Source organism: Musa acuminata, chromosome BXJ2-4 (assembly GCF_036884655.1).
Source record: "Musa acuminata AAA Group cultivar baxijiao chromosome BXJ2-4, Cavendish_Baxijiao_AAA, whole genome shotgun sequence".
Lineage (NCBI taxonomy): Eukaryota > Viridiplantae > Streptophyta > Magnoliopsida > Zingiberales > Musaceae > Musa > Musa acuminata.
In genome coordinates this window covers 33,645,001-33,668,183 of record NC_088341.1, presented here as the reverse complement: position 1 = coordinate 33,668,183, position 23,183 = coordinate 33,645,001, and the positions used below count along the sequence as shown (strand labels likewise).

The 23,183-nt window shown below is 37.8% G+C and overlaps 4 protein-coding genes across 4 annotated transcripts in view; 1 reads left to right on the top strand and 3 right to left on the bottom strand.

Moving 5' to 3' along the window:
• Positions 1 to 2,108: 2,108 nt before the first annotated feature.
• On the bottom strand, positions 2,109 to 4,313 carry LOC135610430 (cytochrome P450 704C1-like). Its single transcript, XM_065104929.1, has 6 exons — positions 3,885 to 4,313; positions 3,575 to 3,790; positions 3,217 to 3,504; positions 2,811 to 3,146; positions 2,526 to 2,729; positions 2,109 to 2,444 (listed from the first exon to the last, which is right to left on the bottom strand). The coding sequence occupies exons 1-6, from the start codon at positions 4,203 to 4,205 to the stop codon at positions 2,244 to 2,246; spliced, it is 1,566 nt and encodes a 521-aa protein (XP_064961001.1). The 5' UTR covers positions 4,206 to 4,313; the 3' UTR covers positions 2,109 to 2,243.
• An 8,134-nt stretch (positions 4,314 to 12,447) lies between these two features.
• On the top strand, positions 12,448 to 14,676 carry LOC135610429 (cytochrome P450 704C1-like). Its single transcript, XM_065104928.1, has 6 exons — positions 12,448 to 12,883; positions 12,978 to 13,193; positions 13,264 to 13,551; positions 13,623 to 13,958; positions 14,040 to 14,243; positions 14,325 to 14,676. Exons 1-6 carry the CDS (start codon positions 12,563 to 12,565, stop codon positions 14,523 to 14,525), a joined length of 1,566 nt encoding a protein of 521 aa, XP_064961000.1. The 5' UTR covers positions 12,448 to 12,562; the 3' UTR covers positions 14,526 to 14,676.
• A 3,641-nt stretch (positions 14,677 to 18,317) lies between these two features.
• Positions 18,318 to 20,502, bottom strand: LOC135610428 (cytochrome P450 704C1-like). The gene is made up of 6 exons (XM_065104927.1): positions 20,071 to 20,502; positions 19,761 to 19,976; positions 19,403 to 19,690; positions 18,996 to 19,331; positions 18,711 to 18,914; positions 18,318 to 18,629 (listed from the first exon to the last, which is right to left on the bottom strand). The coding sequence occupies exons 1-6, from the start codon at positions 20,389 to 20,391 to the stop codon at positions 18,429 to 18,431; spliced, it is 1,566 nt and encodes a 521-aa protein (XP_064960999.1). The 5' UTR covers positions 20,392 to 20,502; the 3' UTR covers positions 18,318 to 18,428.
• Positions 20,503 to 22,842: 2,340 nt separating this feature from the next.
• The window catches only part of LOC103976154 (glutathione S-transferase U18-like), a 1,085-nt gene continuing 744 nt past the window's right edge, over positions 22,843 to 23,183 (bottom strand). Inside the window, exon 2 of the mRNA XM_009391359.3 lies at positions 22,843 to 23,183. This exon is cut by the window's right edge and continues 248 nt beyond it. Coding sequence (XP_009389634.2) covers positions 23,066 to 23,183 — 118 coding nt within the window. The 3' untranslated portion in view covers positions 22,843 to 23,065.

The window sequence follows — 23,183 nt, the reverse complement described above, 5'->3', positions numbered from 1 at the left end:
GCATTTTAATTCGGATTGTTCCTCTACCAACAACATCACATGCAGCATTATTGCCCATCAAAACAATTCCACCATTACAAGATTCATATGTGGAAAACAAATCCCTATTGGGACACATGTGATAAGAACAACCTGAATCTAAAATCCATTCATTTTTAGACTTTGTCCTGTCATCAGTAGCAAAGAAAATATTTCCAAAATTCTCATCAGATGCTACACTAGCTTCAGCGGATTCAATAGTTTTCTCAACAAATTTTTCCTTTTGCTTTAATTTATTTTTCAATTTAAAGCAATCAGATTTAATGTGCCTCATTTTATGACAATATCTGCATTCCAAATTTCTATGTCTGGATTTAGATCTAGATTTAGATCTACTACTGTCAAATTCTCTTTTATCCATTTTATCCCTGACAACCAGACCCTCAGCCTGATTTCCTCTACTTTCCCCAGTGATATCTCTATCTATTTGCTCCTTAGATTTTAGTGCAGATTTAATTTCCTGATACGAAACTGTTTCTTTTCCATAAATCAAAGTATCACGGAAATGCTTAAAAGATTGGGGAAAAGAACACAAGAGCAACAAAGCCTTATCCTCATCATCAATTTTTGCATCTATATTCTCCAAATTCATAACCAAAGAATCAAACTTATCAAGATGCGAGAGTATAGATGTACCTTCAACCATCCGAAGCATATACAGTCTCTGCTTCAAGTAGAGACGATTCTCCACTGTCCTCTTCATGTACAAAGCTTTAAGCTTGTCCCACATACTCTTAGCCGTAGTCTCCGTAGCTACCTCCCGTAAAACCTCGTCAGAGAGGTTTAGAATGATGCTGGATCGGGCCTTCTTATCCATACCCGCAAGATCTTCCTTTGACGTACCATCTGGAATGTTCTCAGCACCCTGAAGTGCCAAATCAACTCCGTCTTGAACCAGAATGGCCTCCATCTTGAGTTGCCACATGCCGAAGTTGACATTTCTGTCGAATTTCTCGACAACAATCTTTGTTATTGTCATTGTTGCCAAAAGATCCCAGAACCAGGCTCTGATACCAGTTTGTTAGAGCTAGCCCCAGGATATTTACCAAAGAATAATTTTGGTAACACAACAAAGACAATAAAGCGGAAAGAATAAAGCGACAAGAACAAACAAAACACCAGAACACCAGATATACGTGGTTCGGTCAATTGACTTTGACCTACATCCACGGAAAAAAGAGGAGCAAATTACTATTATAAAAGAGGGACACTTACAAATGCCTTAGGAAATGTTCCTAGGCCATAAAACACCTTCAGCTTCCTAAACAAGAAGACTTCAAACCATAAGCAGGTTTTCTTGTGATGCCTGCTATACTTCTTGTGGTGTCTGTGGTACTTCTCGTGGTGTGTCTAACATCAAAGCTCAGGCCCTTATTTATAGTTCCAAGACGAGACAACAAGTCTGATTTTCCCGATGTGGGACTATGGGACTTGCCAAACTAACAACCATCACAATTGCAGTTGTGAGAGAGTTATTTAAGAAGAGAGGTTGCAAACTTGGGATGAACTCCATGGAAGCCCAAAGAGGAAGGAAATGAGAATGGAGATCGTGTTGATGAAGATGCCACAGGAGTGGGGTGACGGACCCTGATACATGACGCTATACGCATTACACTAGTATATCGGATATATTGTCACACTTACATATGGTTGGCGGCTGAGATGTGAATAAATGGTTGCTTGGCAGTGAAGAAATGGCTGCCAAAAGTTTCTCTTCATCTTTTTTGTCATGCGGATTCGCACATTGCAATAGCATCGCTTAACACATAGACCGCACTCGCTTAACACATAGACCGCAATCGCTTAACACCTGATACATTGCTTTTACGTTCTTCTAACCGATGGTTCATCTATTTCTTCTATCCAACCTGCAGGCTCCCGTTTCCTTCTTAAAGCTGCAGATGGTGAATTCCTTTTTTAGGGGGCAACTGCTGCAAGACATCGAGCCCCTTAATGGCAGAAGCCAATGCTCTTTTGGAGGAACTGAAGGCAATCCAGGACCTGCACTTGCTTGGAGGGCTTCGATAATTAATATGGCCCCCCCAAGCCCTGAGGGAATGGTGGGAGAGTGGAGGTAAAAATCCAGGACTTCCAGTCCTGGATCACCAAGTTTCATTTCCTAAATATTTATAGATGCATGAGAGGTTCATGCTCCTTCGGTAGAGACTACATTAAATAACAACATAAAGCATGATTTAAGCATACTAATCTGCGTTCAAGCAACCTTGTCTGTGAAGAGCAGCGAGATGGAGTCCTCCATAAATTTGAAGAGTGAGCATGGTCCTTGATCTCACTGTGCTCATCTCTTCCCACATCTTGAATTCAAAGAAGCACAGTAGTGTAGCAGCAAAGATCTTCATCTGCCTGTACGCGAACTCCTTTCCAAGACAGATGCGAGGGCCAGCCTGCAATACCACGAGCATCCAAAGAATCAATCACCTTCAGATCGACTTATCCAGCTAATTGCAGGTTTTTGGTTGCCTCACCTGGAAAGCAGGGAACTTGAAGGGGCTTTCTGGCACAAACACACCGTCACCGTTGAGCCATCTCTCTGGCCGGAAATCCTCTGCATCCTCACCCCACAAGAACTGCATTCTTCCCATAGGATAAGGTTGGTAAATCACCAAGTCTCCTTTCTTGACGTCGAATCCATCTGGTAATGTGTCCTCCGAGAAGCATTGCTTGACATCCTGTGTTGACACATGTGAGTCAGTAAGCAAGCACCGAGTGCCAACAAGGATCGACCAGCAAATTAGCTTCAGATAGTTCACCAGTGGAACTGCAGGGTACAGCCTGAGAGTCTCGGTCAGAGATGCGTGAAGGTACTGCATCTCGTTGAGGGCTTCCTCGGTTAGGCTTGCGACGAATTCGTCGACGGTCACTTCGCCCTTTATCTTGGTTGCTTCTCTCACCTCTTGAGCTACTTTTTCTTGTACATTGGGATGCTTGCATAGCATATAGAAGAACCATGAAAGAGTCCCTGCCGTGGTGTCCCTTCCCGCAATCACAAAGTTGAGTATGATGTCTCTCAAGTACTTGTCGCTCATGTCATCAGGATTTTTCTCTCGTTCTATTAGAAATCTCGACAATATGTCTTCTTTTTCCATCTGCCATGAAGAACATATGATCAGTATGTAGAACCTCCTGTTCAAGATGTCAATGCCAGGTGTGACTTACGAATCCGGCTTGTCGTTGAGACAATTGCTCAATCTTTGTATCGATCAATTTGTACACAAAATCATCGATCGATTTGAGGCTCTTCTTCATCTTGGCTTCTGAGCCAATGTTGAGGAACCTCTTGACCTTCCAAAAGACATCAAAAAACCGGAGCACTATTTGAGCGCTGGCATCGTCGAACGCCTTGGCAAAAGTTCTCCCCTCTTCAGTCGATCCGGTCAACGTATCCAACTCCACACCAAACCCAACTTTACATATGGAATCTAACATCGACTTCATGAGCAAATCCTGAAGAGAGATGAAGGAACGGTCAAGGACAGCAAGGTTAGAACGGCAGCATGCTGCAAGTCTCGCTTACTTGGATCTCGATCATTTCATTAGAGCTCGCAGCGTTTGAGATTATCTTTGCAAGTCTGGCAGAAGTGCTTCTGAACACCACACTGCTGCCGTCCCTCAGCACCTTTGTGGAAAATTCGAAGCTCGCTAGTTTTCTCTGATGGCGCCACTTCTCACCATCCACCGCAAAGATTCCATCGCCAAAGAAGTCGCACATAATATCGTAAGTAAAGCTCCCCTGCAAAGAAGGTGACGTTCATCGAGCAATTCTCTATTCCCTATATCTCACACATCTCAGAAAAAGCCTTTTAGTTGGGAGATGATTGAAGTACCTTCCCATAGTTTGCAAAGTTGATTTTGAGGATGTGCTCGACGTTGGCAGGGTCGACAGTGAAAACATAGTTGCAGAAGGGGGTGAGGATTCGGAAGGTCCTGTACTTGCGGGAGAGGTCGGTTTGGAAATCTGCCAATCGACTGAGGTTTAGCAATTGGTGGAATACTGTTCCTGCGATGGGTGGGTAATTTGGCTTCCTTCGGTGAACACTTGACGAGCAGCGCCGCAGCAATCGTCTCAGGAGGAAGAGTGCCAGCATCACACTGGCAGCAGTGAGAGCTGGGAAGACGGGAGATGGGAAACTGGAGAAAAAGTCCATGAATCCCGATCGATGATGTTGGGATAGATAAGAATGTTTTACAGATATTCTATTGTCGGTGGATTGCAATATGAAGATGCATTGCAAAGAAGGGCAATCTTATCAACTGACAATAAATGTACCTGCATACTTTGCCTACCACCCAAAAGCCATCTAGATGCGGAGAAAGAGCTGAGATTTTTAGTTGTAGTGACCCTGAGACCGACACATAAATCCTATCCGAGTGCCGTGCGCATTCGAGTTCTTAGTTTAATCATCCCCTCCGAGTTGACGATGGGCTGCGTGCGGATTCGACTTCATCTCCCCGCCGCCCCCCGCACTCCTCCATCGTGTATCAATATGAGTTCCTCATCAAAATACCAACTTGATATCCAAATAAAAATATCAACCAACACAGCATAAACAATAGAGCAATAAATCAATCACACAGTGAGACCAAATCATTTTAACGTGGAAAACCCAATGTGGGAAAAACCACGGGACCGTAGTCCACTTCAAACTTCCACTATCAATAATAATGATAACAGGTTTACAGTAGGTCTTCTCTAGAATAACTAGAGGATCAGAATAACATCAAGAACATAGATCTTGGCTCAAGAATACCATATCTTCATCACATAGGTGGATCTCCTCCAAAGAGAATTCTAGGTCTCACAAAGTGGATATCGTAAGAAAGTACCTTAGAGAGGGTAAACTGCATATCAACACCGTTAGGATTGTAGAGTTTGCTGCAAGAATTCTCCACATAAAATTTGGGTCGAAACTAACAACGTTTGGCCATCGATCGTCAAGCAGAAAACTCAGAAACCTTACTTTCTCTCTCTATTTCTCTCTCCTCTTTTCTCTCTGTACGCCGCCGCACGCACGCTGCAATCAGATCTTCTTTCCTCACCTTCTCTCTCCTCTTTTTAATTTCTTTGATTTGTTGATTTGGGCTCAATAGGCCCAATTGTCCAAGCCCACATATGGACTGGACCCAATAATTCTCCCCCTCCAGCTCATATGGTGGGCTGTACCAAGCTCGCTCTTCGCCTACATGCTTCAAGCTTCTCCTTAGGCAAAGACTTTGTCAACATATCTGAATCATTATCATTGGTATGCACCTTTTCCAACTGTAATTCTTTCATCTCAAGCACATTACGAATCCAGTGATATCTCACATTAATATGCTTGGATCTAGAATGATATGTTGAATTCTTGGAGAGGTGAATAGCGCTCTGACTGTCACAGTAAACATTATATCCTTCCTGTTTCAAGCCCAATTCCTGTAGAAACTTTTTCATCCATAAAGCTTCCTTGCAGGCTTCAGTAACTGCTATGTATTCTGTTTCTGTGGTTGATAGAGCAACACACTTCTGTAACTTAGACTGCCAAGAGACTGCTCCTCCTGTAAATGTTATCAAGAATCCCGAAGTGGACTTCCTGGAATCAGTATCACCTGCCATGTCTGCATCTGTGTACCCTTCTAACACAGGTTCATCATCACCAAAACATAAACACAACTTGGAAGTACCTCTTAGATATCTTAATATCCATTTCTCTGCTGCCCAATGTTCCTTTCCAGGATTTGAGAGAAATCGGCTAACAACTCCAACTGCATGAGCTATATCTGGCCTAGTACAAACCATAGCATACATCAAACTGCCTACTGCAGATGAGTAAGACACTCTGGATATTTCTTCTTTTTCTTTCTCACTTGTAGGACATTGTTTCGAACTAAGCTTGAAATGACCTACAAGTGGGGAACAAACTGCTTTGGCTTTACTCATGTTGAATCTTTCAAGAACCTTTTCAATGTAAGTCTCCTGAGATAGCCAAATCTTCTTTTTCTTCCTATCACGAAGAATCTTCATGCCAAGTATTTGTCTCACCGATCCTAAGTCTTTCATGGCAAAAGACTTACTTAGCTCTCTTTTAAGCTTTCCAATTTTTCCAACATCATGGCCAACAATCAACATATCATCAACATATAGTAGTAAAATAATAAAATCATCATCTGAAAATTTCTTCATAAACACACAATGATCAGATGTGGTTCTATCATACCCTTGGCTCATCATAAAGGAATCAAACTTCTTGTACCACTGTCTAGGTGCCTGTTTGAGTCCATATAAGCTTTTCCTAAGCTTACATACCAGATTTTCTTTTCCCTTGACTTTGAAACCTTCTGGTTGCTCCATGTAAATTTCTTCTTCTAAGTCACCATGAAGAAATACTGTTTTTACATCAAATTACTCAACTTCTAAATTCAAGCGGGCAGCCAAACCAAGAACAACTCGAATAGAGGACATTTTCACAACCGGAGAAAATATTTCTTCAAAGTCAATACCTTTCTTCTGACTGAATCCTTTCACAACTAGTCGTGCCTTATATCTTTGTTGTGAGCTATTATTTTCAGTCTTCAATTTATAAACCCACTTATTCTTGAGAGCTTTCTTTTCTTTCGGCAGCTTTACCAAGTCATAAGTGTGGTTCTCAAGTAAAGATCTCATCTCTTCTTGCATGACTTTAACCCACTCACTCTTATTCTCATGTAGAATAGCTTCTTGGTAAGTTTCTGGCTCTCCCCCGTCAGTAAGCATAACATACTCATGTGGAGGATATCTGGTAGAGGGTTGTCGCTCTCTAGTGGATCTTCTCAATGAAATCTCAACTGGTGGTGGAGGTGCCTGTTCAGTTGGTTCAGCATCATCAACTGTAGGTGTATCATCACTAGTATTCTCACCACAATCTTCTTGTTCATCTCCCCCATGATCATCATGAACTACAGGTGAAGGAACTGGACCCAAACTCCAAGGAATATAAACAGAGGTTTCTGGCTTCTCAACATTATCACCATCATCAAACAATTGGTCTTCAAGAAACACAACATCTCTGCTTCTAATAATCTTCTTGTTCATTGGATCCCATAATCTGTACCCAAACTCTTCATGACCATATCCCAAGAAGATACATGCTTTTGCCTTATTATCAAGCTTGGACCTCTCATCTTTGGGAATATGAACAAATGCTTTACACCCAAAGACTCTCAAATGATTATAAGATATATCTTTTCCTCTCCATACTCTCTCTGGAACATCACCTTGCAGAGGAACTGATGGAGAAAGATTTATCAGGTCAACTGTAGTTCTCATAGCCTCCCCCCAAAATGACTTTGGTAACTTGGCGTGGGAAAGCATACACCTAATCCTTTCTTCAATGGTTCTGTTCATCCTTTCTGCCATGCCGTTCTGCTGAGGAGTTTTAGGAACTGTTTTCTCAAGCCTGATACCATGGAACCTGCAATAATTCTCAAAAGGACCCCTGTACTCGCCACCATTATCTGATCGAACACACTTGAGTTTTCTGCCAGTTTCTCTTTCAACATTGACATGAAACTCCTTAAAAGCATCGAGTACCTGGTCTTTAGATTTCAAAGCAAAAGCCCACACTTTTCTAGAATGGTCATCAATAAAAGTAACAAAATAAAGAGCACCTCCAAGAGTTCTAGTTTGCATAGTACAAACATCAGTATGAACTAAATCAATAACATCAGATCTTCTAGATGATGGATATGTCTGAAATGCAACTCTATGTGTTTTTCCAGCTAAGCAATGATCACAAGATTTAAGAGATGTACCTTGCAACTCTGGTAAGAACTGCTTTCTAGCAAGAGTTTGAAGTCCCTTCTCGCTGATATGTCCAAGCCTCTTATGCCAAAGATCTATACTTTCACCTTTTCGAATTGCATTAATCTCTCCTTTGTGTAGCTTAGCTTCCATGACATAAAAAGAGTTAATCTTCTTTCCTTTTGCCACAATTAGAGAACCTTTAGTGAGTTTTCATTTACTTTCACCAAAATAATGTGCAAAGCCCTCATCATCAAGTCTACCTGTAGATATCAAGTTAAGACGAATATCTGGAACATGCCTTACATCTTTGAGTATTAATTTGCTCCTAATACTGGTCTCCAAGCAAATATCTCCAATACCCACAATCTTAGATGTACCATTGTTTCCCATTCTAACATTATCACCAACAGTGTAAGATCTAAAGAAATCACCATGAGAAGTAACATGAAATGAAGCACCAGAGTCAATTACCCAATTACTGTCCTGAGCTACAAGACTGACACAACCTTCATCACAAACAATAGTGATATTACCTTCAGCAACAACTGTATTGGTCTCTTTCTCATTTTTCTTCATTTCATTCTGTTCTCGCTTCCAAAACCTACACTCTTTCTTCATGTGACCTGGCCTATTACAGTGAAAACATTTGATATCTCTTCTAGACTTGGATCTTCCTCTATAACCATATGGATTTCTGCTATGACTTCTTCCACGTCTTTCTTGTTTTTCAGTAACAAATGCACCAGAAGAAGATTCACCCTGTTCTTTCCTTCTTGCATCTTCATTTAGCAAACTGTCTTTAACCATATCTATGGTTAGAGTCCCCTCTGGCGTGGAGTTACAAATAGTCACCACATATGTTTCCCAACTTTCTGGTAAAGAGCTGAGAAGTAATAATCCCTGCATCTCATCATCTATATTCATTTTCATAGCAACCAACTTGTTTGCAAGACTCTGAAATAGGCTTATGTGCTCAATAATGTTACCACCATCTTTATACTTCAAATTTACAAGCCTTCTGAGGAGAGAAATTCTATTTCCCACTGTCTTTTTCGCAAAGAGGTTTTCTAACCTTTGCCAAACAACATCAGCTCTGGTTTCATCTGAAATATGCTCATGCAAGTTTATATCCATCCATCTTCTAATATAGGCAATAACTTTTCTATGTTGAACTTCCCATTCTTCATCATCCATAATAGAAGGTTTATCTTTAACCTTGATAGGCTTATACAAATCTTTGCAATAGAGCAAATCTTCCATCAGACGCCTCCAAGTGGAATAATTTGATGAGTTCAATTTAATCATACCATCTGACTGCTCCATTTCAATCACACAAGAAAACTAGCACCAAACAACCTGATGCTCTGATACCACTTGTTGGGAAGAAACCTGTTAATGCGGAATAATCTTTTCCCTCTTTGTATATCAAAATGGGTTCCTCATCAAAATACCAACTTGATATCCAAATGAAAATATCAACCAACACAGCATAAACAATAGAGCAATAAATCAATCACACAGTGAGACCAAATCTTTTTAACGTGGAAAACCCAATGTGGGAAAAACCACGGGACCGTAGTCCACCTCAAACTTCCACTATCAATAATAATGATAACAGGTTTACAGTAGGTCTTCTCTAAAATAACTAGAGGATCAGAATAACATCAAGAACATAGATCTTGGCTCAAGAATACCATATCTTCATCACATAGGTGGATCTCCTCCAAAGAGAATTCTAGGTCTCACAAAGTGGATATCGTAGGAAAGTATCTTAGAGAGGGTAAACTGCAGATCAACACCGTTAGGATTGTAGAGTTTGCTGCAAGGATTCTCCATATAAAATTTGGGCCGAAACTGACAACGTTTGGCCACCGATCGTCAAGCAGAAAACTCAGAAACCTTACTTTCTCTCTGTATGCCGCCGCACGCACGCTGCAATCAGATCTTCTTTCCTCACCTTCTCTCTCCTCTTTTTAATTTCTTTGATTTATTGATTTGGGCTCAATAGGCCCAATTGTCCAAGCCCACATATGGACTGGACCCAACACCTTCTGACTGCCTAACCTTAGAAGTGATCAAATAAGATGGAATCCTTTCGTCTTACTCCGCCATGAATTAATGCTTGATAATTTTTTTTAGTTATAGTTGATCTGGATATTACGTTACAAATGCTCCTGATACTATGCTAATAAATTTTATTTATTTTCTCAAATTATCCCATGATATCATCTAAAATCATAAGATTTCCATGAGATAAATTTTTATTTATTTATTTTTAAAAAATATTTTATATTTATTCATATAATTATATTTCATATTAATTATATATCTTGGTCATACAAAATTTTTTATAAGAATATATATAATATGTATTTATTTTGAATATATATTAAAAATATTAGAAAGATAAATTTGTATGTAGTGTTTCAATGAAAATTTTAAAATACAATCTTACCAAACAACACTTACATCAATATATATTTAAAATATAATTTTTATTTATTGTTTGCTGAGCCAATTCACAAGTACACGTCCAATCAAATTTGTTTCTCTAAATATACATTAAAAATATAAATGTATTCCTAAACACAGCTTACGATTAACAAGTCTCTTCATAAAATTATTATTTTTATTTAAAAATTATGATTAGTTTGATCATTAACCTGCTTATTTGTTAAGTTCATCTGAGGATGGCTGTGAAGATATACACATCTTAAGATAATTTTTATATAAAAATAAATTTTATCTGTTAGTAATCTTTGGCATCTTTGGAGACATCCAATAAAATTATTTCTTCTTTTAGTTCTGTATCCTCTCAATTCTATACTAATTATTGGTTTTATTTGTCTCATCAATTATTCATTCGCCTATTTATCACTTCTTAATCATACATAGGTCTTGCTTTTTTTTTTTTTGGGAAGGTTCCTATCATATATTTATTTTTATGCAAATTTATATTCTATATCTTTTTTTAGACTTCAAGTTACATATCTTTGCAGCTTATCCATGAAAAGTATAATGCAAAAACCTGAGCAATCAAACGATAACGTGTAGAAAATTATTCTTACTAAATTACTATTTATTTATCTGAACAAGTGATTTCATCAATATCTAGGTCAAACAATTTTGTAAGCCATTTTTTTTGGTTTATTTTGATAAATCACATCCTTTCATTTTTGTGTTTTGCGTTCATATACACATCAATTGGTTTCAACACATCTTATATAAAAGTTAATTAATCCAAACAATGAATTCATTAGTTTATTAGAAAATGATTGAGTCGATAAAAATCATTTTTTCTTGAAAAAGAAAATTATATTACTTAAGCATGTGTTACAAATTTAAGAGTTAATCAATCACAAAAGGAAGGCTGTGATCTATCAAAATGAGCCAAAAAAATGGCTTACAAAATTGTTTGACCTAGATATTAATAAAATCACTTGTCCAGATAAATAAATAGTAATTTAGTAAGAATAATTTTTTACACTTTATTGTTTGATTGCTCATTTTTTTGCATTATACTTTTCATGGATAAGCTACAATAAGGTGAAGTCTAAAAAAAAAAGAATATAAATTTGCATAAAGATATGATAGGAACTTTTCAAAAAAAAAAAAAGATAAATAGACGAATGAATAATTAATGAGACAAATAGAACCAATAATTAGACCTGGACTAGTATAGAATTGAGAAGATAAATTTTATTTTTATATAAAAATTATATTAAGATGTGTATATCTTCAAAGTCATCTTCATATGAACGTAGAATGATCAAACTAATCATATTTTTCAAATAAAAATAATAATTTTATGAAGAGACTTGTTAATCGTAGGGTGTGTTCAGGAATATATTTATATTTTAATGTATATTTAGAGAAAAAAAAATGAGTAAATGTGTACTTGTGTAATATCTTGAATGTTTGGTAAAAAATAAATAAAAATTATATTTTTAAATGTATATTGATGTAAGTGTTGCTTGGTAATATTGTATTTTAAAATTTCATTGAATACTATACTATATAACAAATTTACTCTTCTAATATTTTTAATATATATTCAAAAGTGAATACTTACATATATATATATAATCTTATAAAAAATTTCGTATGACCTAGATATATAATAAATATAAAATAATTTTTATAAATAAATAAAATTTCATTTCATGACAATCTTATGATTTTAAAGGATATTATGGGATAATTTGAGAAATGAAAAAAAAATTATTAGCATAGTATCAAGAGAATTTGTAAAGTAACATCTAGATCAAATATAATTTAAAAAAATATCAAACATTATTTGACCACTTTTAAGGTAGGCAGTCGGAACGAAACACAACATTTCGTGGTGGGGTCACTTCAGAAGATTTATGTACATTCTGTGTGTCTTGTTGCGAGGACGTACGGTAGCATCTTTGGTAAGCTTCTGATGCTGGAAGCGAGTCTTACGCCCATCGGCGACTCAGGAGGGGGAAGGGGGTGGGTGGGATCCTTAAACTATGAACTCGTTGAATGCGCACGGCACCCGAATAGGATTTATGTGTCCGTCTCAGGGCCACGGTATGGGGCCAAAAGCTACGACTAAAAATCTCAACTCTTTCTCCATATCTTCACGGGTTTTTGTGGTAGGGAAAGTATCCAAGAACATTTATTGCCACTTGTTCAGATTGCCCATCTTTACGAAGCATCTTCTATCAACAAAAGAAGATCTCTCATTCTTGTCTCTCCCAATCTCATCGATCGGGATTCATGGACTTCCTCTCAAGTTTCCCTTCTCCCGTCTTCCCAGCTCTCGCTGCTGCCAGTGTGATGCTGGCACTCTTCCTCCTGAGACCATTGCTGCAGCGCTGCTCATCAAGTGTTCACCGAAGGAAGCCAAATTATCCACCCGTCGCAGGAACAGTATTCCACCAATTGCTAAACCTCCGTCAATTGGCAGATTTCCAAACCGACCTCTCTCGCAAGTACAGGACCTTCAGGATCCTCACCCCCTTCTGCAACTATGTGTACACTGTCGACCCTGCCAACGTCGAGCACATCCTCAAAACCAACTTTGCAAACTATGGGAAGGTACTTCAATCATCTCCCAACTAAAAGGCTTTTACTGAGATGTGTGAGATATAGGGAATAGAGAATTGCCCGATGAACGTCACCTTCTTTGCAGGGGAGCTTTACTTACGATCTTATGTGCGACTTCTTTGGCGATGGGATCTTTGCGGTGGATGATGAGAAGTGGCGCCATCAGAGAAAACTAGCGAGCTTCGAATTTTCCACAAAGGTGCTGAGGGACAGCAGCAGTGTGGTGTTCAGAAGCACTGCTGCCAGACTTGCTAAGATAATCTCAAACGCTGCGAGCTCTAATGAAATGATCGAGATCCAAGTAAGCGAGACTTAGAACATGCTGCCGTCCTAACCTTGCCGAGATTGACCATTCCTTCATCTCATTTCAGGATTTGCTCATGAAGTCGACGTTAGATTCCATATGTAAAGTTGGGTTTGGTGTGGAGTTGGATACGTTGTCCGGATCGAGTGAAGAGGGGAGAACTTTTGCCAAGGCGTTCGACGATGCTAGCGCTCAAATAATGCTCCGGTTTCTTGATGTCTTTTGGAAGGTTAAGAGGTTCCTCAACATTGGCTCAGAAGCCAAGATGAAGAAGAACCTCAAATCGATCGATGATTTTGTGTACAAATTGATCGATACAAAGATTGAGCAATTGTCTCAACGACAAACCGGATTCGTAAGTCACACCCGGCATTGATATCTTGAAACTGGAGGTTCTACATACTGACCATATCTTCTTCATGGCAGATGGAAAAAGAAGACATATTGTCGAGATTTCTAATAGAACGAGAGAAAAATCCTGATGACATGAGCTACAAGTACTTGAGAGACATCATACTCAACTTTGTGATTGCAGGAAGGGACACCACGGCAGGTACTCTTTCATGGTTCTTCTATATGCTATGCAAGCATCCCAGTGTACAAGAAAAAGTAGCACAAGAGGTGAGAGAAGCAACCAAGATAAAAGGCGAAGTGACCATCGACGAATTCGTCGCAAGCCTAACCGAGGAAGCCCTCAACGAGATGCAGTACCTTCACGCATCTCTGACCGAGACTCTCAGGCTGTACCCTGCAGTTCCACTGGTGAACTATCTGAAGCTAATATGCTGGTCGATCCTTGTTAGCAATCCGTGCCTACTTACTGACTCACATGTGTCATCATAGGATGTCAAGCATTGTTTCTCGGATGACACATTACCAGATGGATTCGACGTCAAGAAAGGAGACTTGGTAAACTATCAACCTTATCCTATGGGAAGAATGCAGTTCTTGTGGGGTGAGGATGCAGAGGATTTCCGACCAGAGAGATGGCTCAACAGTGACGGCGTATTTGTGCCAGAAAGCCCCTTTAAGTTCCCTGCTTTCCAGGTGAGGCAACCAAAAACCTGCAATTAGCTGGATAAGTCGAACTGAAGGTGATTGATTCTTTGGATGCTCGTGGTATTGTAGGCTGGCCCTCGCATCTGTCTTGGAAAGGAGTTCGCGTACAGGCAGATGAAGATCCTTGCTGCTACACTATTGTGCTTCTTTAAATTCAAGATGTGGGAAGACAAGAACACTGTGAGATACAGGACCATGATCACTCTTCAAATTTATGGAGGACTCCATCTCGCTGCTCGTCACAGACAAGGTTACTTGAACGCAGATTAGTATGCTTAAATCATGCTTTCTTTTGTTATTTAATGTAGCCTCCACCGAAAAAGCATGAACCTCTTATGCATCTTTAAATATTAAGGAAATGAAACTTGGTGATCCAGGACTGGAAGTCCTACTTCTATAAATATTGAGTTATGATGATTCATTTGGATCCTTTGCCTTCCTAGAAATATAAAATCTCAGCCATAGTAGTCAAGACTAAATAGCCATACTAAATTGCAAATTCTGACTCCGACACCCTATCTATCATGTGATATGGAATCTATCCTCTTTCGACATGCCAGCGTAATGTGTTAGGGTCCGTCGCCCCACTGCTGTAGCATCTTCCAATAACAAAGTCGAGAGGGGATCGACACAATCTTCATTCTCATTTCCTTCCTCTTTGGGTTTCATGCAATCCATCTCAAGTTTATAATTTCTCATCTTTTTAGATAGCTCTTATAGTCGTAATCATAATTGTAACATTTTATCTACTGAAATAACTGTTTATGTAATGGTCATCAATTCAGAAAAAGAAAAAGTTAGATTACCCACCAATTGCAGGAACCATCTTTCATGAGTTCCTAAACCTCCGTAGGCTGATGGATTTTTACATCGACCTCTTTCGTAAGTACAAAACTTTTAGGACGTTTATCAGGGGGTGAATAAATCAACTTTTAGGACCTCTTTCGTAAGTAACTATATCAATACTAACAACTCTATCAAGTACATCCTCGTCTACACCGGGGGGTGAATAAATCATTATGATATTATATTTCTAGGGTTATAGTTATTTTGATTGAGATACCTAACTCGTATAGATTATTTAAAGTGTTTTTAAGTAGGTTTACTATGTTTTTGTTACCGTGGCAAGAATATTATAATGACCTAATTTTTACTTTTTATTTGGGTGATATTATTTCTAAATTATTATAAATATTTATTTTAATCCTAATATGATATTTCAAATGGTTTATAGTGTATTTTAATTTTATTTAACTTATTCATAATCTTTTTAAGCATATTTTATAATATTTTTGTTATGATGATAATAAAAAATATAACATATAGGAAAAGTACACTGACAGATAGTTTAAATATTTTTTAAAAGAAAATAATGTTTGAAAAACACAAAAAGGAGAGTGTCTTTTCAGAAAGAAAAAAAAAAATCTGGTCAAGAGAAATCACCCAAAAAATTTTATTGGTAATGAAGCCTCGAGCCTTCACAAGTACGCAGAGAGCCAATGACAACAGGGCGGTCAAATGACGATAGCCATGGCGACATCTCTCCAATAAGGTATATCCCTCATCATATACACCACGAAGTCTGTCGTCAAGAAGAATATAAAACAAAAGAGGCGATCAAAACTACTGGCAGAATCAGATCCAACTGCTCTCTTTGATCCTTGTCCTTCTAAAAGGCAAAGCTCGATTCAGATACTGTTGTGGAGATCGCATAGCAGAAACCGGTGAGGAGGTGAAGTTGATAGGATAATGGGCAAGCCCCTTCGTGATGAGGGTAAGGATTGCTCTAAGGTGCGGAGTATGAGTTCCTTCAGGAGGAGCAGGGCAGGAAGAGGGAGCGTCTATTAGAGTGCCATCCTGTGTACAAGAAGATCCCCGTTCTGATCCATAATGGCCGACCTATCTGCGAGTCCATGATCGTCGTCGACTACATCGATGAAGTATGGAACAGACGGGCTTCTCTCCTCCCTTCCGACCCCTACGACCGCGCCAATGCTCGCTTCTGGACCGCTTATATAGACGACAATGTAATCTACTTGTTTGCTTGAGCTTGGTTGTAATAGCTTGCTTAAAGTCTGGTCTAAGTTTCTTGCGTCCGTCTTGAAGGAAAAGAGTTCTTCGGCGGCGACAACATCTCAAAGACGCCGGGTTCGGTGGGATGGGCGTGATGAAAATAATAGAAGATAAGAATAATTAGTGAAAAAACTTAAATACATTAACATTCCTCTCCTATTTATACAGATTAGGAGAAAAGATTTTCCTCAACATAATAAATGATTTTCCTTAATAGAATAAAGAGATACCCGCAAGATGGTGCTCCTATTCATGAGTAGAGCAAGAGCAGATCGTTGCTGCTACTGCGATTGCTATTGTTGTGAGGGCATAGGCGTTCCTTTCGTTCCCCTTAAGTCTGTCCTTTGTTCTCCTTAAGTTCGTCGATTATTGGTAGATCAACGAAGACTATCATGGTAAGAAAGATGAGGATTGACCGTGGAGCCTCTTAAGAATTTGACTACAGCAGCATTGGTCGCTGGCCGAAGGTAAGGACAAAGCTTTACTTTTCTCAACGACGACGGTCGTTGGCCGAATGCAAGAGCGAAACTTCGCTTTTCTCACTACTATAATACCATGATGAAAATAATAGAAGATAAGAACAATTATTGAAGATGCTTTATTGAAGAAATGAAAAGACTTAAATATATTAACATGTCGCTCTCTTAGAGATTTCCTCGTATAGTTGAAAAATCTTAAGCTATAGGAGTACAACACAGTGATTCAAGCCATGGGGGAAGCAACTCCTGGCCTGCTCGTTTAAGGCCAAGATTAGTGTATGTCGTTGCTGTCATAGTAGGGGTAATAAGAGGAATTGCTAATTAGACTATATCACGATCATAATGTGTTGGGAAAAAATAGGAAAACCTTTTTTTTAAATCACGATAAAATAGATTAAAATTTTGACTATAGAATAATGGATTATAAATTTTACCTCTTTATCTTAATCAGAGGATAACAAATATCATGTGAAAAATAAATATTCAGATGAATTTCAAGAAATCAAGAAAACAAATAAGTAAAAAAACTTACAAATCTATATTAATCAATTCATACAATCTAGTGTTGGGATCAACATACAAGAAAACTATATTTGTTATCCTCTGATTATAATGCCAATAAAAATTGTTGGGCGATTTCTCTAGACCTTTTTTTTTTTTTTCTGAAAAGACAATCTTCTTTTGTTTTTGTAAACATTGTTTTTTAATTTAAAAAATTTAAACTATCTGTCAATGTACTTTTCCTATTCGTTATATTTTTTATGACCATCGTAATAAAAATATTATAAAATCTACTTCAAAAAATATGAATAAGTTAAATAAAATTAAAATATATTATAAGCCATTTGATACATCATATTGGGATTCAAATAAATATGTATAGTAATTTAAAAATAATATAACCCGAATAGACAACAAAGACATGATAAAACTTACTTAAAAATACTATACACTATGTAAATGAACTATTTATTTCGATCAAATCAATTACAAGCCTAGAAATATGACAATGAAAGAAACATAATATAATGTTACTTATAATATTTTTGAAACTCTATAATATTTTCAGTACCTCAATAGAAATACCATAGATACTATTGAAAAATACTATTAATGAATCAAATAAAAATTCTATAATTGTTTAAAACTAATAAAAAATTAGCAGAAAGAATTAGTAAGGAATATTTTGGATATTTTTGAATTAAGAATGCTGTTTAAGAAGAAATAAGATAAGAACGCTTTAAACAAAAAAAATTATAGGAAAATCACTCAAAATTATTTTAGTTATTATTTTTATTTGGGAAAATTTAAAATTTTGGGTTTTGATGCCTGTCTTTCCTTTTTTTTCTCTCTCAGTATAATCTGCAAATCACTCCAAATATTTTAAATAGCTTCCGTCCAATAAATTATGCTTGACTACACCGATCCTGATTAAAAATATATAAAATTTAAATACTTAAATTTTTTAATATTATAATATAAATACTTCAAAGACTATAGAAAGGGTTGAAGTCATCGAGTCAAGAAGTTCATTTCCTAAATATTTATAGATGCATGAGAGGTTCATGCTCCTTCGGTAGAGACTACATTAAATAACAACATAAAGCATGATTTAAGCATACTAATCTGCGTTCAAGCAACCTTGTCTGTGAAGAGCAGCGAGATGGAGTCCTCCATAAATTTGAAGAGTGAGCATGGTCCTTGATCTCACTGTGCTCATCTCTTCCCACATCTTGAATTCAAAGAAGCACAGTAGTGTAGCAGCAAAGATCTTCATCTGCCTGTACGCGAACTCCTTTCCAAGACAGATGCGAGGGCCAGCCTGCAATACCACGAGCATCCAAAGAATCAATCACCTTCAGATCGACTTATCCAGCTAATTGCAGGTTTTTGGTTGCCTCACCTGGAAAGCAGGGAACTTGAAGGGGCTTTCTGGCACAAATACACCGTCACCGTTGAGCCATCTCTCTGGCCGGAAATCCTCTGCATCCTCACCCCACAAGAACTGCATTCTTCCCATAGGATAAGGTTGGTAAATCACCAAGTCTCCTTTCTTGACGTCGAATCCATTTGGTAATGTGTCCTCCGAGAAGCATTGCTTGACATCCTGTGATGACACATGTGAGTCAGTAAGCAAGCACCGAGTGCCAACAAGGATCGACCAGCAAATTAGCTTCAGATAGTTCACCAGTGGAACTGCAGGGTACAGCCTGAGAGTCTCGGTCAGAGATGCGTGAAGGTACTGCATCTCGTTGAGGGCTTCCTCGGTTAGGCTTGCGACGAATTCGTCGACGGTCACTTCGCCCTTTATCTTGGTTGCTTCTCTCACCTCTTGTGCTACTTTTTCTTGTACATTGGGATGCTTGCATAGCATATAGAAGAACCATGAAAGAGTCCCTGCCGTGGTGTCCCTTCCTGCAATCACAAAGTTGAGTATGATGTCTCTCAAGTACTTGTAGCTCATGTCATCAGGATTTTTCTCTCGTTCTATTAGAAATCTTGACAATATGTCTTCTTTTTCCATCTGCCATGAAGAAGATATGGTCAGTATGTATAACCTCCAGTTTCAAGATGTCAATGCCAGGTGTGACTTACGAATCCGGTTTGACGTCGAGACAATTGCTCAATCTTTGTATCGATCAATTTGTACACAAAATCATCGATCGATTTGAGGCTCTTCTTCATCTTGGCTTCTGAGCCAATGTTGAGGAACCTCTTGACCTTCCAAAAGACATCCAAAAACCGGAGCACTATTTGAGCGCTTGCATCGTCGAACGCCTTGGCAAAAGTTCTCCCCTCTTCAGTCGATCCGGTCAACGTATCCAACTCCACACCAAACCCAACTTCACATATGGAATCTAACGTCGACTTCATGAGCAAATCCTGAAGAGAGATTAAGGAATGGTCAAGCTCGGCCAGGTTAGGACGGCAGCATGTTCTAAGTATCGCTTACTTGGATCTCGATCATTTCATTAGATCTCGCAGCGTTTGAGATTATCTTAGCAAGTCTGGCAGCAGTGCTTCTGAACACCACACTGCTGCCGTCCCTCAGCACCTTTGTGGAAAATTCGAAGCTCGCTAGTTTTCTCTGATGGCGCCACTTCTCACCATCCACCGCAAAGATCCCATCGCCAAAGAAGTCGCACACGACATCGTATATAAAGCCCCCCTGCGAAGAAGGTAACGCTCGTCGAGCAATTCTCTATTCCCTATACGTCACACATCTCAGAAAAAGCCTTTTAGTTGGGAGATGATTGAAGTACCTTTCCATAGTTTGCAAAGTTGATTTTAAGGACGTGCTCGACGTTGGCAGGGTCGACAGTGAAAACATAGTTGCAGAAGGGGGTGAGGATCCTGAAGGTCCTGTACTTGCGGGAGAGGTCGGTTTGAAAATCTGCCAATCGACTGAGGTTTAGCAATTGGTGGAATACTGTTCCTGCGATGGGTGGGTAATTTGGCTTCCTTGGGTGAACACTTGACGAGCAGCGCTGCAGCAATGGTCTCAGGAGGAAGAGTGCCAGCATCACAGTGGCAGCAGCGAGAGCTGGGAAGACGGGAGAAGGGAAACTTGAGAGGAAGTCCATGAATCCCGATCGATGATAATGGGATAGATAAGAATGAGAGATCTTCTGTAGATAGATTGCAGCATGAAGATGCTTTGTAAAGATGGGCAATCTGAACAAGTGACGATAAATGTACTTGCAGAGATGTCGCCATGGCTATCGTCCTGTTTTCATTGGCTCTCTGCGTACTTGTGAAGGCTTGAGGCTTCATTGCCAATAAAATTTATTGGATGATTTCTCTTGACCAGATTGTTTTGTTCTTTCCGAAAAGACACTCTCCTTTTTGTGTTTTTCAAATATTATTTTCTTTTAAAAAATATTTAAACTGTCTGTGACTGTACTTTTTCTTTAAAAAATATTTAATTTTTTTTTTAATCTTCTCTACACTTTATTGTTTGATTGCTCATTTTCTTTGCATTATACTTTTCATGGATAAGCTGCAAAGATATATAAGGTGAAGTCTAAAAAGAGATATAGAATATAAATTTGCGTAAAGATTGATAGGAACCTTTCCAAAAAAAAAAAAAAACACTTATGTATGCTTAAGAAGTGATAAATAGTCGAACGAATAATTGATGAGATAAATAGAACTAATAATTAAATCTGAACCTTGTGAGGATAAAATTTATTTTGATATAAAAATTATATTAAGATGTGTATATCTTCAAAGTCATCTTCAGATGAACTTAACATATAACCAAGTAAATGATCAAACTAATCATAATTTTTAAATAACAATAATTTTATAAAGAGACTTGTTAATCATACGGTGTGTTCAGGAATATATTTATACTTTTTAATATATATTTAGAGAAAAAATTTAGTAAATGTGTACTTGTGTAATATCTTGAATGTTTGATAATTAATAAATAAAAATTATATTTTTAAATGTATATTGATGTAAGTGTTGCATCACACACACACACACATAATCTTATTAAAAAATTTCGTATGACCTAGATATATAATAAATATAAAATATAATTATATGAATAAATATAAAATATAATTTTTATATATAAATAAAATTTCATCTCATGATAATCTTATGATTTTAGAGGATATTATGGGATAATTTGAGAAATAAAAAAAATTAGCATAGTATCAAGAGCATTTGTAAATTAGCATCTAGATCAAATATAATTTAAAAAATTATCAAACATTAATTCATCACGGAGTAAGAAGAAAGTATTCCGCGTTATTTGACCACTTTTAATGTAGGCAGTCGGCACGAAACATCATCATTTTGTGGTGGGGTCAGTTCAGAAGATATTATGTACATTTTGTGTGTCTTGTTGTGAGGACATACGGCAGCATCTCTGGTAAGCTTCAGATGCTGGAAGCGAGTCAAACGCCCATCGTCGACTCACGAGGGCGAGGGGGTTGGGCGGGAAGATTAAACGTCCCTCAGCAGTGTGGTGTTCTGAACACCACACTGCTGAATTATCTTAGCACGTCTGGCAGCAGTGCTTCTGAACACCACACTGCTGCCAGACTTGCTAAGATAATTCAGCAGTGTGGTGTTCTGAGGGACGGCAGCAGTGTGGTGTTCAGAAGCACTGCTGCCAGACTTGGTAAGATAATCTCAAACGCTGCGAGCTCTAATGAAATGATCGAGATCCAAGTAAGCGAGACTTAGAACATGCTGCCGTCCTAACCTGGCCGAGCTTGACCATTCCTTAATCTCTCTTCAGGATTTGCTCATGAAGTCGACGTTACATTCCATATGTGAAATTTATTCAACGGAGTCCAAATCTATAGAAGACTACCCTATCTAATGGATATTGATATCTTTGCTATACTGATAGCAAATTAATAAATAAATATTAACTACAACCATATATATATATATATATATATATATATATATATATATATATATATATATATATATATATATATATATATATATATATATATATATATATATATATATATATATATATATATATCACTTATGTATTTCTATTTTTGTCAAAAAAATTGTCTCAATGGTTATTACCTTTTGTGGGTTGATCTAAAATTGCATTGCCACTAAATTCAAATTTTCATCCAATACTTTATGATTGATAGCGAGTTGTAAAATTTTGCAAGTCTTTGAAACTGAACCTTTCGAAATTTGCATTGCTCTGTTTGTGACAGCCATTACGAACTGAAACTATGGCTCCAAATTAGCGTTCAAATCATGATCTTAATAAATGATCTCATCTTGGACTGTCCAAGCCGCAAAAAAATCTTCCAAATGGTGCTGTTCATAGTCTTTTAGTCTTGGCTGGTGTTTGGTTGAAATGATATCACATAGCTCACGATTAATCTCCTTGATATGGATTTGGACTGTTCACAAGAAGAAGACAACAAAGCCTTTGTCAGCCGCTTTAATTATTGCGCGGTCTCAGTATGATTAGTCGTTCATGTAGTAGATGAGTTTTATCTAATGAATGGCAATTCAATCACTCAATTGCGCCCAAAATATAACATATTAGAGAATGGTCGATCTATTGCACGACATCTAAAATATAACAATTGTCAACTTTTTTTAAAGAGTTTTTTCACCCTCTTCTAAAGTTCAAAAATCCAACACGCATCTTATTCCATCACACACACGCACATATATATATATATATATATATATATATATATATATATATATATAGAGAGAGAGAGAGAGAGAGAGAGAGAGAGAGAGAGGGGTAATTCAGACAGTAGGGACGCCGTCATTCATCGATCGGATCATTTCGATGTACTCCTCGGCGTCTGCCAAAACTTCCTTCACAGCGACTTGCTTGCTGAAACGCTCCGCCCATCCCACCAAC